General features: G+C 43.7%; 1 protein-coding gene across 1 annotated transcript in view; it reads right to left on the bottom strand.

The window, feature by feature from the left end:
* The window catches only part of LOC126412898 (E3 ubiquitin-protein ligase SH3RF1), a 236679-nt gene that overhangs the window by 133783 nt on the left and 87243 nt on the right, over positions 1-15653 (bottom strand). The window contains exon 9 of the mRNA XM_050082789.1: positions 13562-13732. Within this exon, the coding sequence (XP_049938746.1) occupies positions 13562-13732 (171 nt within the window). The remainder of the gene's footprint in view (positions 1-13561; positions 13733-15653) is intronic.

Genomic DNA, 15653 nt, shown 5'->3' with positions numbered 1-15653 from the left:
AAAGATTGCTGAAGGTGGCCAGTTCACTCAGAATCAAGGACTTCTCCGCATCTAACTGGTGGATTGAAAGGTTCAAGAAGTAGTAAAATGCAGTGTATGAAATTTTAGTGAATAACAGAGTGACAGGTTACAAGAACTTATAAAAGCACTATAAACACAGATTAAATCAATCACTTTTCAGTGTCATTCCAAACAAAACACTTGCCTTTACAGACAGAAAAAGCCAAGGAGAGGGGAAAAAAAGGAAAGTTTGCCTTACACTAATACTACACGCAAATGCTGATGAGACTCAAAAAACCGAACTGCTTGCCATTGGGAAAAAAATTATGTATAGGTTGTTTTAAAAAAAGTTAAAACCTTGTTCACAAACTACAGTGCCATTAACAAAGCAGGGATGAGAGCAGAAGTATTTGAGAAGCAATTACATTGCCTTGATACAAGAATGGGAACCTATAACATGCAGAATGGGTAGCTTTGAGGGATGTAATAGTGAAGGCAGCAGAGGATCAAAGAGGTAAAAAGACGAGGGCTAGTAGAAACCCTTGGGTAACAGAAGAAATATGGAATTTAATTGATGAAAGGAGAAAATATAAAAATGCACTAAATGAAGCAGGCAAAAAGGATTACAAACGTCTCAAAAATGAGATCGACAGGAAGTGCAAAGTGGCTAAGCAGGTATGGCTACAGGACAAATGTAAGGACATAGAGGCTTATCTCACTAGGGGTAAGATAGATACTGCCTACAGAAAAATTAAAGAGACCTTTGGAGAAAAGAGAACCACTTCTCTGAATATCAAGAGCTCAGATGGAAACCCAGTTCTAACCAAAGAATGGAAAGCAGAAAGGTGGAAGGAGTATATAGAGGGCCTATACAAGGGCGATGTACTTGAGGACAATATTATGGAAATGGAAGAGGATGTAGATGAAGGTGAAATGGGAGATATGATATTGTGTGAAGAGTTTGACAGAGCACTGAAAGACATGAGTCGGAACAAGGCCCCTGGAGTAGACAACATTCCATTAGAACTACTGACAACCTTGGGAGAGCCAGTCCTGACAAAACTCTACCATCTGGTGAGCAAGATGTATGAGACAGGCGAAATACCCTCAGACTTCAAGAAGAATATAATAATCCCAATCCCAAAGAAAGCAGGTGTTGACAGATGTGAAAATTACTGAACTATCAGTTTAATAACTCACAGCTGCAAAATACTGACACGAATTCTTTACAGACGAATGGAAAAACTGATACAAGCCGACCTCGAGGAAGATCAGTTTGGATTCCGTAGAAATGTTGGAACATGTGAGGCAATACTGACCTTACGACTTATCTTAGAAGAAAGATTAAGGAAAGGCAAACCTATGTTTCTAGCATTTGTAGACTTAGAGAAAGCTTTTGACAATGTTAACTGGAATACTCTCTTTCAAATTCTGAAGGTGGCAGGGGTAAAATACAGAGAGCGAAAGGCTATTTACAATTTGTACAGAAACCAGATGGCAGTTATAAGAGTCGAGGGGTATGAAAGGGAAGCAGTGGTTGGGAAGGGAGTTAGACAGGGTTGTAGCCTATCCCTGATGTTATTCAATCTGTTTATTGAGCAAGCAATAAAGGAAACAAAAGAAAAGTTTGGAGTAGATATTAAAATCCATGGAGAAGAAATAAAAACTTTGAGGTTCACCGATGAAATTGTAATTCTGCCAGAGACAGCAAAGGACTTGGAAGAGCAGTTGAACGGAATGGACAGTGTCTTGAAAGGAGGATATAAGATGAACATCAACAAAAGCAAAATGAGGATAATGGAATGTAGTCGAATTAAGTCTGGTGATGCTGAGGGAATTAGATTAGGAAATGAGACACTTAAAGTAGTGAAGGAGTTTTGCTATTTGGGGAGCAAAATAACTGATGATGGTCGAAGTAGAAAGGATATAAAATGTAGACTGGCAATGGCAAGGAAAGCATTTCTGAAGAAGAAAAATTTGTTAACATCGAGTATAGATTTAAATGTCGGGAACTCGTTTCTGAAAGTATTTGTATGGAGTGTAGCCATGTATGGAAGTGAAACGTGGACGATGAATAGCTTAGACAAGAAGAGAATAGAAGCTTTCGAAATGTGGTGCTACAGAAGAATGCTGAAGATTAGATGGGTTGATCACATACCTAATGAGGAGGTATTGAATAGAATTGGGGAGAAGAGGAGCCTGTCGCACAACTTGACTAGAAGAAGGGTTCGGTTGGTAGGACATGTTCTGAGACATTGAGGGATCACCAATTTAGTATTGGAGGGCAGCGTGGAGGGTAAAAATAGTAGAGGGAGACCAAGAGATGTAACACTAAGCAGATTCTGAAGGATGTAGGCTGCAGTAGGTACTGGGAGATGAAGAAGCTTGCACAGGATAGAGTAGCATGGAGAGCTGCATCAAACCAGTCTCAGGACTGAAGACAACGACAACAACAACAACAACAACAACAACATGCAGTTAAGAGTATCTGCCACTAAACTGCATGAGCAAATTGCAGCATTTGTATCTGGGCATTAACCATCGCTTAAAAACATATCACAGGAAAGCAGTTGTGCGAAAGGCATTCATTCAAATGGATCTGACACACCAGATCTAGGTAATAATGATGACACACACTCTTAATTGCTTTATCATGAGAAGAGCTGCAGTTGGAGCATCCGGTGCAAATTTTCTACATACTGATAACAGCGATGTCATTGTTGAAAGTATATCTGTTGAAGACATGACTGACTTTCAGCAATTAAACAATAATGCAGAATGTGATAGTGATGACAATGAGGTTCTTTCTGTTGCAGATGTAAATTGGTGAAGACAACAACAAAATATATTTTTGCTACAGATGCCAAAGCTTTCTACTCCATTTATGAACTGGAAAACAACACTGAAAAACAAAAATACATCAAAAAATTAAAACCACCCACAATTTTGGATCTCTTTGCTAAAAAGTAAGAACTACTCCACTTATTTGTTGGTTGTTTGGTTTGTGGGATGGAAGGGACAAGACTACAAGAGCCATCGGTCCCTCTTTCCACGAACTTTAAACACCCAAAAAGAATAAAAACAAACACCAGAGATGACAAGGGACGACAGAAGACAAGAAAGACACAGACAGAGACCAGATAAAAGGAATTAAAATCACCTGGAGGGTGACAGTGGTTGACCAACCATGGAAAAAAAAAGAGAGCAAGAAACACACTAAAAACCACAATCTAAAACCGGAGGCCAAAGGCCAGACTCAACATAAAAAAGGACACGAACCATTAGATTGAGCGATAAAAACCCACTGCACGAATAAAACTCAAAACTAAGTCTGCCATTGCGGCGTCATCCAATAAAAGTGCAGGGAGCATATCAGGCAGAGCATACGTCTGCCTGAGCGTGGTTAAAAACAGACACGCCAACAAGATGTGGACCACTGTCAACACTGATCCACAGCGACAGAGGGGTGGGTCCTCACGGCGCAAGACACAACCGTGCGTTAGCCAGGTGTGGCCAATGCGCAGCCAGCAGAGTGCGACAGAGTCTTTGCGAGAGACCCGCAAGGAGGAGCGCCACACACCAGTAGTCTCCTTGACGGCCCAAAGTTTGTTAGGTGATGGCAGGGTGCGCCATTCTTGACCCCAGGTGCAAAGTATCTTCTGCCACAAAACTGACCTGAGGTCACTCTCCGAAAGGCCAATCTCTAAGGCTGGTGCACCGACAGCCTGTTTGGCCAGCGTGACAACATGTTCATTTCCTGTGATGCCGACATGACCCGGGGTCCACACAAAGACCACAGAGCGGCCGCAATAGGCAAGAGTATCTAGGGACTCCTGGATAGCCATCACCAGACGAGAGCAAGGGAAACATTGGTCGATAGCTCGTAAACCACTCAAGGAGTCACTACAGATAACGAAGGACTCACCTGAGCAGGAGCAGATATACTCTAGGGCGCGAGAGATGGCGACCAGCTTGGCAGTGAAAATACTGGGGCGAGCCGGCAATGAGTGTTGTTCTTAACGATCCCCTAGAGTAAGAGCATAACCGACACGACCAGCAGCCACTGAACCATCAGTATAGACGTCAGAGCCTTGAAACGCGGCAAGGATTGAAAGAAAGTGGCGGCGGAGAGCCTCAGGAGGGACTGAGTCCTTAGGGCCCTGTGCCAAATCAAGTCGAAGGTATGGGCAGGGCAAACACCATGGGGGTAGACGTATATGGGCACGGAAAACAGGTGGGAGAGGGAAAATCTCAAGCCCAGAGACAAGAGCCCAGACATGAACTGAGATCATACACCCTGATTGGTGCCACCACTTTGGCAGATGGACGACCGAGTTGGGGAACAGCAGATGGTAATTGGGATGCCCGGGCAAGGTAGAAATGTGGGCAGCATAAGCGGCCAGTAATCGTTGGTGCCGGATCCGCAATGGAGGGACACCAGCCTCCACAAATATGCTGTTGACAGGGCTTGTGCGGAAAGCTCCAATGGCAAGTCGGATCCTGCTGTGAAAGATGGGGCCCAGCAACCGCAATGCGGAAGGGGATGCCAAACCATAAGCCAGACGGGGCTGAATTAATGCCTGGTACAGCTGTAGAAGGGTAGACTGATCGGCACCCCAGTTGGTGTGATTCAAGCAACGAAGAGCGTTAAGATGCTGCCAGCACGTTTGTTTACGCTATCAAATATGAGGGAACCAAGTCAACCGGGTATCAAAACCCAATCCCAAAAAACCAATGCGTCCCCACCACTGCAAGAGGTTCATTGTCAAAATAAAGCCTTGGTTCAGGGTGAACAGTGCGACGCCGGCAGAAATGCATAACACAGGTCTTGGCAGCCGAAAACTGGATACCATGCGCTACAGTCCAAGACTGCTCCTTGTGGATAGTGCTCTGTAGCTGCCATTCAGCAGCTACAATGCTGGTGGAGCTGTAGTACAGGCAGAAGTCATCAGTGTACAAGGAAGCCGAGACAGATGTTCCCACCGCTGCAACGAGCCCATTAATTGCAACTAAAAAGAGCAGACACTCAAGACGGATCCGTGCGGGACCCCATTCTCCTGAACTCAGGAGGAACTATGGGAGGCCACAACTTGCATGCAGAAGCAACGAAGTGACAGAAAATTTTGTATGAAAATCGGGAGCGGACCCTGAAGACCCCACCCATGAAGTGTGGTGAGGATGTGATGTCGCCACGTCGTATCATACGCCTTCTGCATGTCAAAAAAGACAGCAACCAGATGCTGATGGCGGGCAAAGGCCGTACATATGGCAGACTCCAGGCTCACCAGATTAACGGTGACAGTGTGGCCCTTACAGAACCCACCCTGAGACAGAGCCAGAAAGCCCCCAGACTCAAGCAGCTAACTCAACCTCTAGGTCACCATGTGTTCAAGCAACTTGCAAAGAACGTTTGTGAGGCTAATGGAGCAGTAGCTGCCCACCTCCAGTGGGTTCTTGCCAGGTTTCAACACAGGGATTACAATGCTTTCCCACAATTGCGACGGGAACTTGCCCTCAACACAGATACAGTTGAAAAGGTCCAGGAGGCATCGCTGGCAGTCCACTGAGAGGTGTCTGAGCATCTGACAGTGGATGCGATCTGGCGTGGGAGCCGTATCAGGGCAAGCAGCTAGTGCACTTTGGAATTCCCACTCACTGAACGGAGCATTGTACGAGTCAGGGTGGCGCGTGTGAAATGAAAGGCTCCAACGTTCCAACCACTCTTTCAGGGAGCAGAAGGCCTACGGGTAATTCGCTGAAGCAGAACTCTGAGCAAAATGCTCCACTAAGTGGTTTGTAATTGTGTCAGAGTCAGTACAGACTGCTCCATTCAGTGAAAGTGCAGGTACACTGATGGGGGTCCTATAGCTATAGAGTCACCTAATCTTGGCCCAAACCTGTGATGGAGAGGTACAGAGGCCAATGGTGGAGACATACCTTTCCCCGCACTCCTGTTTGCGTCGGCGAATGAGGTGGTGGGCTCACGCACGGAGCCATTTAAATGAGGTGTTCCAATGAGGGATGCCGCTTGTGACACTGGAGGGCCCGCCTGCAAACTTTAATCAACTCAGCAATCTCGGGCGACAACCAAGGCACAGTCCTCTGCCGAGGGGACCCAGAAGAACAGGGAATGGCAGATTCTGCGGCAGTAACGATGCCGGTGGTGACCGAGTGAATCACCACATTAAAGGCGTCATTGGAAAGAGGCTCAATAGTGGCAATGGAGGTGAACAAGTCCCAGTCAGCCTTATTCATAGCCCATCTGCAGGGGCGCCCAGAAAAGTGATGCTGTGGCAGTGACAGAAAGATTGGAAAGAGGTCACTATCACTCAAGTCATCATGCACACTCCTTTGGACATACGGTAATAGGCTTGGGCTGCAGATTGAAAGGTCGATGGCTGTATACGTGCCATGCACCCCACTGAAATGTGTGAAAGCACCGTTATTTCAAAGAGAAAGGTTGAGCTGTGCTAACACTTGCTACATGACGCTGCCTCAGCATGTTGCCACTGATCCACCCCACAGAGGGTTTTTGGTGTTGAAGTCACCCAGTAACAGAAAAGGTGGCGGCAACTGGGCTATCAGCACAGCCATGACATGCTGTGGGACATCACCATCCGGTGGAAGATAGAGACTGCAGACAGTAACAGCCTGAGGTGTCCACACCCGAACAGCGACAGCCTCTAAAGGTGTTTGTAGAGGGACACACTCACTGTAAAGAGAGTGAAGGACATAGATGCAGACACCACCAGATACCCTCTCATAAGCTGCCTGGTTCTTATAATAACCCCGACAGCCACGGAAGGAGAGGGTTCGCACCACCGGAAACCATGTTTCCTGAAGAGCAATGCAGAGGAAAGGACTGAGAAGTTGTCGGAGCTCAGCAAGATGGTGGAAAAAACCGCTGCAGTTCCACTGAAGGATGACACTGTCCATGGCCGAGAAAGACGTGAAGGGGCCAAGGAGACAGATTACGCTGCTGGGTCACCTGGTGCCACCAATTGAGTACCTGTGTGAGTGACATCCATTGTGTCTGAGGGATCGGCGAGATCTAGGTCCTCAGCGGACGCCAGATTCTATACCTTGTCCCCAGACGCAGAGCTTGTAGGTTGCGGTGGGGTGGGTGCCACCGTAAGTTCCTTGGTCTTAGAGGTCGTCTTCTTGGACTTTTCGCTGGTCCTTGGGTTTCACTGGCTGGAAGGGCTTCACCGATTCAGTCTCCCTGACGAAGGAGGATCGCGAAGCCCTACCATCAGCTGCTTGTGGGCACTTATGCCACTGCTGGGCATCATCCTTCCCACTTGTGGAAACCTGGAAAGAGAGGGACCCAAGGAACCCCTTGCGAGAGAGAGGAGCCGAAGAAGTTGGATGCTTCTCCAGCTTATAAGTGGGTACAGATGTCCCCGATGGGTGGGTGGGTGTTGCTCCCGAGGTAGGTGGCGCAGGAGCAACAGGGTGGGTAGTGCCCCCCACAGTCAAGGGGGCATGTGGAGTCGTACATCATACAGCTCGGGGAGCCGACTGGAATTCGCTGAACTGATGGGGCTATCACGGTTGTCGTAGAGGCGGCATATGAGGAAGTCATTCGCACAGGATGGAGTTGTTCATATTTCCTCGTAGCCTCAGTATACGTCAGTCAGTCAGTCGGTCCAGGGTCTTATATTCCATAACTTTCTGCTCTTTCTGTAAGATCCTAAAGTCTTGCGAGCAAGGTGAATGATTCTCTCTACAGTCGACACAGATGGGAGGCGGGGCACATGGAGTATTGGGATGTGATGGGTGTCCACAATCTCGACATGTGAGGCTGGAAGTACAGCGGGAAGACTTATGGCCAAACTTCCAGCACTTAAAGCACCGCATCGGGATGAAGGATATAGGGCTTGACATCACAGCGGTAGACCAACACCTTGACCTTCTCCGGTAATGTTATCACCCTCAAAGGCCAAGATGAAGGCACCAGTAGCAATCTGATTATCCTTTGGACCCCGATGAATGCGCCAGACAAAATGAACATCTCGACGCTCTAAATTGGCGCGCAGCTCGTCATCAGACTGCAGAAGAATGTCCCTATGGAAAATAATACCATGGATCATATTTAAACTCTTATGGGGTGTGACGGTAACTGAAACATACCCCAACTTGTCGCAAGCATGTAACTTTCATGACTGGGCAGAGGATGCCAATTTTATCAATACTGACCCAGAGCGCATTTTGGAAAAGCCCTCCACCTCCCCAAACTTGTCCTCTAAAGGCTCTACAAAAAACTGAGGCTTCAATGACACAAAGGATTCCCCATCAGCTGTCGTACATACTAGGTACCAGGACGAATAAGATTTGCTGTCATCTTTAGCCTGGCATTCCTCCCATGATGTGACCAGGGAGGGGAACAACTTGGGGACATACTTCTGTGCACTAAATTGTGCCCTTGAATGTTTAAATACTGCTGGTGGTTGACCACTTATGTACTACGCTTCATGAGATGTCATCTGCCCTGATGCCACGAACTCCGACCAGGGGCCCTCCCCACGGGTGCCACCCAGCCTCAGCAAGGGCCACCTGGCAGGATGGCCATTGCCAGCCGTCCCGATGCCCTAAGGAGATAGGCCTCTACTTCTTGGCACACATGGGGAGTTAATGGTGCAGGCATCAGCAGAGCAATCCCTGTGTTGTCAGGGGGCTACAACCAACAGAGTACATAGCGGCCCCACCACAACGGACTGGCTACCATGCTGGATATTAGGTGCAAGGCAGTCCTTAGTCGTTGTCTCCACAGAAAGCAACACTGCACAGTACATGGTGGAAATCACACCCGGGAATGTATGCTTGCCAAAGAGATGGAGAATGAGTGGGACTGCAATGTGATGACGAGAAAGCTGGCTAAAGGTCTCAATGCACGATGGACACAATGCACCATGTAAGGCGCCCTTCCCCAATTGGCTTGCTCTTCAGAAGAATTTTGACAGATGGAGGTCAAACCCAAGAAGGGACCATCACATAAAAGCCAAAATGTGAGACTCCTTTTAGTCACCTCTTACGACAGGCAGGAATATCGTGGGCCTATTCTTACCCCCGAACCTGCAGGGGGAACTTATTTGTTCATTCTGTCATATTTATGTGAGACCATCAACATTAAAGGTCAGTATAATAAATAAAATGGCTTATTAATGTTTTAAAAAATGTGTCCTTAACAGGCTTAATTAAGTATGATACTGTAGTACCCCTCCGGAATCTTTGTCGTGGTGGCACACTGATCTGTAGCAAGGCACAATGTCTACATTCGCACACCACATTTAATGTAGTTTCCAATATTCCATGCACTTTTCGTTATAAAATCTAAAATGGCTAGATAAGTTCAGGGTACTTTGTACTTCGTTGAGCCACCGACATCACTTTTCCCAACACTTTAGCAGGACAAATTGCACTAAAAATTATGCATTTTGGAGAGGTCTTTAATGCGGTGCACGAAGGCCAGGGAATGTCCCCATTTTTGCAGGACTTCAGTATAAAAATGATAACCACCAAATAGTGTACCTTAGCTTTGAAAACACTTGGCTCAGCACTGCGACTTCTCAATTTGCTACTACCTGTCCAGTCTGCTACTATGGCTATGTGCAAAATGCGTCGTTTTTCATGTGAACTATTGCGTTAATCTGTAGGAAAAATGGCACATGGGTGACTAAACACTGTACCAAATTGAGATAACCTTTATTAGATAATAAACAACACTACAAAGAGTATTTTGGTGTATATTATGTACGTATATCATACAAAAACTATAAAAATGCAAGATGGGGGGCAGCACTTCTATATGTGGCTTTTACAGCTTAAGTTGTTTTCCACCCTTCAAATTTTCTCATACTCAATGACATTTTTTAAAAGTTCCTAAAAATAGAATTTACACTCTCGAGTCCAGATATTGTGAGAAATTGTAAGAAGAGTGGTTAATTAGGTATTTTTTACTTTGTTTTAAATAACAGGCGCAGCAAAGAAATGTGTGATTTTCAAACCTGCACCAGCAAAACAAATTTATTCAAGGTGATATTGTAATATGAATTTGCAATGCTTACAATTTAAAATGCTCATCACTTGAAAATGACGTCAAGTAGGTGGCTGCCATTTTCCTTCACATGTATTTCAAGTCTTTTACAGAAGTTAGACATCACATCTTGGAGGACTGGCACTGGAATTCAATTAAGTTCCTCCCAAACTTGATCCATCAGTTCCTGGATGGTGTGAGGTAGGTCACTATAGAAGATCTATGCTTCCAAAAGATTCCAAAGGAAGAAACCACACGCTGAAAGGTCAGGGTTTCTTGGAGGCCAGGAAATGTCCCCATTTCTGGAGATGAGATAAACAGGAAAGGTAACATGTTAATGAAATGTCATGGGGCATGGCACGTGGCCCATCTTGTCAGAAGAAAATGTTTGCAGTTACAGGAAGATCAGCAAACTGATACACGAAGAAATGGTCCAACATGTGAACCTGACTTTCTTTATTCACAGTAACAGCACTGTCATGACTATCTTCAAAAAAATAAAGCTCCACGATTCCAAACGATGATACGCCACACCACACTACCACTTTCTGACCGAGGTGGCATTTCATTTCATGAATCGTATCATGACTTTCAGGCAAGCAGTATCTAAAGTATTGCTTGTTAAAAAAGCCTAGTTGATAAAACTGGTCCCATCACTCATGATCAGAATGTCTCACAAACCTGGGTTACTGTTCACGAGTTAAAACAATTACCGGCAATAACTTAGCGTCTTTGGGAGGTTGTGCGCATTCAGTTCTTGCGCTATCTGAATTTTGTATAGGTTGTATTGTAGCTCTTGGTGCAATATTTACCGTATACTGTGATCCAATTTGTCGTGTTGCAGAGCACGTGGGACTTCGAGTGAAAGCTTCTTCCGTCCTTGCAACATTCTCTGTGTGCACATATGTTTTGCACTTCCCCCCTCTTTTGCACCATATGAACTGTTTCCTTGAAGTTCTGTAACCAGACTTTGACAGCATGTGCTATTGGATCTGGAGCATGACATGTGAGATTATAATGAGCACGAAATAAATGCTGCACAGCTGCATAGCTGTTATTGTTTTTGTAAAATGCCCTCAAGGCAACAGCATGTTGTTCACTGGTCCACAACTCCATTTCAAATGAACATCAATTAACAGGGTCAATGGCAAAGGTTTGTTGTCCAGGTGGCATCACTCTCGTTTTCTGATCCCTCACATAATGTGCTATTTCTAAAGTTGCCAAATCACTGGTTTCACTGCCGCATCTATTATTTGGAGATTTTATTTTCTTGACTGATGTCCACCAGCAACTTGTTTCAGACTTTTGCACCTGACTATAAACATATCAGAAGCACAGACACAGATGCAGAGGCTAAACAGAAATTATTTCTGCACTAGCATTGTGGTAATGAATTGCTGTAGTCTCCCTAATTCATTCTTCCTCTTAACTAAAATTACCATTAGGGAGTGTGTATATTGCTATGTAAGTGTAAGAACCCTTACGTCTCTCAAAAGGCTGCTGCAACACATTTGGCTATCAACATCACACAATATTCTGTAGAATGAACTCTTTTCTCACATAACCTGCAATGCCCCAGAAGATTATGTCATGAAGTAGAATTCAAAGTAAACCAAGTATGCTAGCTATCTTGTTTACAAGTCAGCGCACAGACTTCTGAATGTGAAGCAGGCAGAACTGAGCATTTGGTTAACTTGCCTATATACTTATGTCACCTTAGTTTATAATATACTTGACACCTACAAGATTCACAGATGAAGCCTCATCCGGTGTATGACCATTAATATCTACTTCTGGTACCTGCATTCATTTTTCTTTCATATTATGAGAAGGATAGATTGCTACTCACCATATAGAGAAGACCGAGTCATTGACAGGTGCAACAAGAATACTGCTATACGTTTAGCTTCATCCAAAATGCAAAGGCTTTCTTGTGTGGTAGGGGGGGAAAAAAACACACACACACACACACACACACACACACACACACACACACACACAGAGAGAGAGAGAGAGAGAGAGAGAGAGAGAGAGAGAGAGAGAGAGAGAGAATGACAACTCACTCTACTAGGGTTGAGTTCATGAGATAACATATTGCCTTCTCAATGGAGAAATCCTTAAGGATAGCCAATTGAGCACTTTTAAAAAAAATTATCAGCAGAAAGATGGTGCAGTATTCTATAGCAAGCTACCTTGTAAAAAACAATGTGGGGACACATGAATGAGGGAGATAGGTTTATAACTAGAAATCAGGCACCTATCTCCACTTTGCATGTTTTGCTACCAGTCATCAATCTGAATATTGTTGTAATGCAACTTTTGCACCACTCGTGATTTCTTGGGCAGCTTCTACTCTCTCTGTTTCAACTTTTTATCCTTTGCACATAATTTATATCTGTGATTGTCACTGTAATGCCAATTACATTATCAGTATCAAAAGTCTGTGACAGAAAACACTAGACTTCAACTCGACAGAAACAGTTAACATAACACTTCAATCACTTATGCAAGGCTATAAACAACACAGTACACCAATTAACTCTTGGTATGGTGGTTAACGGGAATAGCTGTATTGACTGCTATTACAAAGAGCTCGTGAAATTCCAGTACTGGCAACAGATACAGACAGAAATGGAAAAACTCAATCCCAGTTTTTTGGTACTGTTAGATCCTTCCTGATAGTAGAAAGTAGGATATGTTGGAGCAGATCAGAAAGAAGCCGATCACTCATAACCCATAACGTTGCCTCCACTCACCCTCATGACAAGTGTGTCCCTCACTACCTGGGGGTCCTGAAGAACTGCTTCCCGTTTCAAACCCTCACCAACTTATCTATCTTTATTGCCTCAGAAAGGAACTAATGGTTCCAAAAGTTAGGATAGAGGTTTTTTCATAGTTTTATTTGTGTCTTTGGGAAGATCTGGAATTGTGCCTCCTGAATGTAAGTACTGGACATACACTTGATATCTTCTGTGCATTGAACTCACCAGTACAGCTTCCAATCACAACATTATGGAATCGCAAAGAATAAATAGGCATAATTTTACACTTGTCTGGAAACTTTTCAGCCAAAATATCATGAGAGGTACTAATAATGCCCTGTTTGTTTCTCCAAAAAAAAAAAATATATAAAATACTAGACTTACTAGCAAAACTTCAAGAAACAGATAGCTCTTACTTGGTCTACTATTATTTATTTCATGTGCCATCAACTGGTTTAGGTTGGTGCTACATGGTGTCTTTTTTTATATGAATGGGTGGGGGTGATACAAAATGTATTGTGATGTATGTATGTGCACAGTCAAGAAGATTATAAAGTGAAAAAAACTTTAGTTCATTGCTTTGTAGCTCAGAGGGTCACTGCTGCAATGCTCACTAAAATTACATAACATTATGAACTCTTGTTACAAGAAATGAGTAATAGCTTAACACACAAAACTTCCTTCCAAAGCAGCAACTGTGTGCCTTTTCAGCAGCAGCAGCTCTAAGGAATACAGTAGTTTCACATTACATAATAACACTTACTTATTAGCAGGTGCAACGTAATTTCCTGGAAAAACTCCTGACTTTTGAGTTCTATTTGATGTTCCCTTGAACCATCCATCCTGGCACCTTTCTGTTACCATATAAATAGCACCTTTACGCAATTCCAACTCGTCCGCTTTTTGTGGCTTATATGGGTATAGTGCAATATACCTGGAATAGGAAGCACAATTGTCACCATTAGACTTTTCACATCAAAAAGATGTTTGTATACTTGTAAGTACTAAATAATGAATACAGTAGAGTCCCGGTAACCAGAACTAATTGGGACCGGACCTTGTTCGGATTACCAATTTGTTCGGCTTAGCCAGAATTACGGTGACAAGTTTCTAGAATGAAGTATATCAAGCAGATAAGTAGATACACCATAGTAACAAATGGGAACAAGTGTGGGAACAATGGCTCACTCTCACACTCTGCCCTAGTTGTTGTGCATTGTTGAGACCTTTGTAGTGACTGAGGTCAGCGCACTGCCAGTTGGCTCACAAAGTGCTTGGTTATGTTAGTTATCAATCGCTGGCACGCATAAAAGTTGTATTGTATTCATTCAGGTGTAGTAGTGTACGTATTTTTGTCATGAGTAAACGGAAGCATACAATGTTAACTCTCAGAGAAAAACTGAATGCTTTGAAGTGGATAGACAATGGTGAGAATGTATCTAAACTGGCAACTGAACTGGGTGTTGGCAAAGCAACCATTTATGATTGGAAGAAGAACCAAGTGAAGCATGAACAGTCCTGTGCAACATCTTCGGGATAAACACTCTAAAGCTCTTTTCCTTTAGTTTACATAGGAAAGAGAAAGGGGAACTCCTTTGAGTGGAGCACTGGTTCAGGAGAAGGCTGTTTACCTGAACAAGTTAATGAATGGTGATGAGTCTTTTAATGGAAGTACTGGTTGGTTGGACAGATTCAAAAAACCTCATGGAATCCATCAGCTAACAATTACTGGAGAGAAGCTTTCTTCTGACCATGATGCAGTGAAGGAACACTTGGGTAAGTTTGAAAAAAAAAATGATAAGAAAGGGAAAGTGTTCTCCCTAACAAATTTACATGCTGACAATACTGGCCTTAATTTTAGCACATTGCCAACAAAAAGCCTGGCATCAAAAGCAGGAGACCGTGCTCCTGGTTTTAAAATGTTCAAAGATTATGTGACTTTATAAGCATGCAGCAACGCTGCTGGTAATCACAAACTGCCTTTATTGCTGATCGACAAATCTGCTAGGCCCAGAGCTTTTAAAAACTGCAACATGAAGTCCCTGCCCGTATATTATCACAACCACAAAAATAGCATCGATGGATGGTAAGTTGTTCAAAGAATGGTTTCACGGCCAGTTTGTTCCCTCTGTTTGACGGTTTTGTAAGAACAATCATTTGTCTCCCCAAGCAATCCTTTTGATTGCTAACGCACCATCTCACCCCAGCACTGAGGAATTATGTGATGGAAAACTTGTGGCAAAGTTTTTGCCACCGAATGTTACACCACTTCTACAGGATCACGGCATTACCATCAAAGTGAATGGAAACTTGACAAACAACAAGCCAGAAGTCGGAAACATTTTGAATAATCATTTTTTAAATGTAGTAGATAAAATAGGATCTCAATGATCATTAGAAGAAGCAAGACAGTTAATGGAAGAGGTCTTACCCACACCATTTGATACAACTGAAATTCCACCCACCTCTTCTTCGGAAATTAGGAAGATAATCAACTCTCTCAAGAATAAAAGCTCACATGGAATTGATGGCATTTCCAGCAGGGTAATAAAAGCTTGTTCCCAAGAGATAAGTGGGATTCTTAGCCACATATGTAATAGCTCTCTGAAGCAGGGTATTTTCCCAGCTAGACTGAAGTATGCCATTGTTAAACCACTGCATAAAAAAGGGGATATGTCTGATGTCAACAACTACCGCCGAATCTCTCTTCTGACTGCCTTAGCCAAAGTTCTTGAAAAAGTAATGTATTGTCGAGTAGCTTCACACCTTTAGAAAAATAAAGTTTTAACAAAATGTCAGTTTGGTTTCCAGAAAGGTTTTTCAATGGAAAATGCTATACATACTTTCACTAATGA

Source organism: Schistocerca serialis, chromosome 7 (assembly GCF_023864345.2).
Source record: "Schistocerca serialis cubense isolate TAMUIC-IGC-003099 chromosome 7, iqSchSeri2.2, whole genome shotgun sequence".
NCBI lineage: Eukaryota > Metazoa > Arthropoda > Insecta > Orthoptera > Acrididae > Schistocerca > Schistocerca serialis.
The sequence above is the reverse complement of the archived record's forward strand: the minus strand, read 5'-3'. Positions and strand labels throughout refer to the sequence as shown.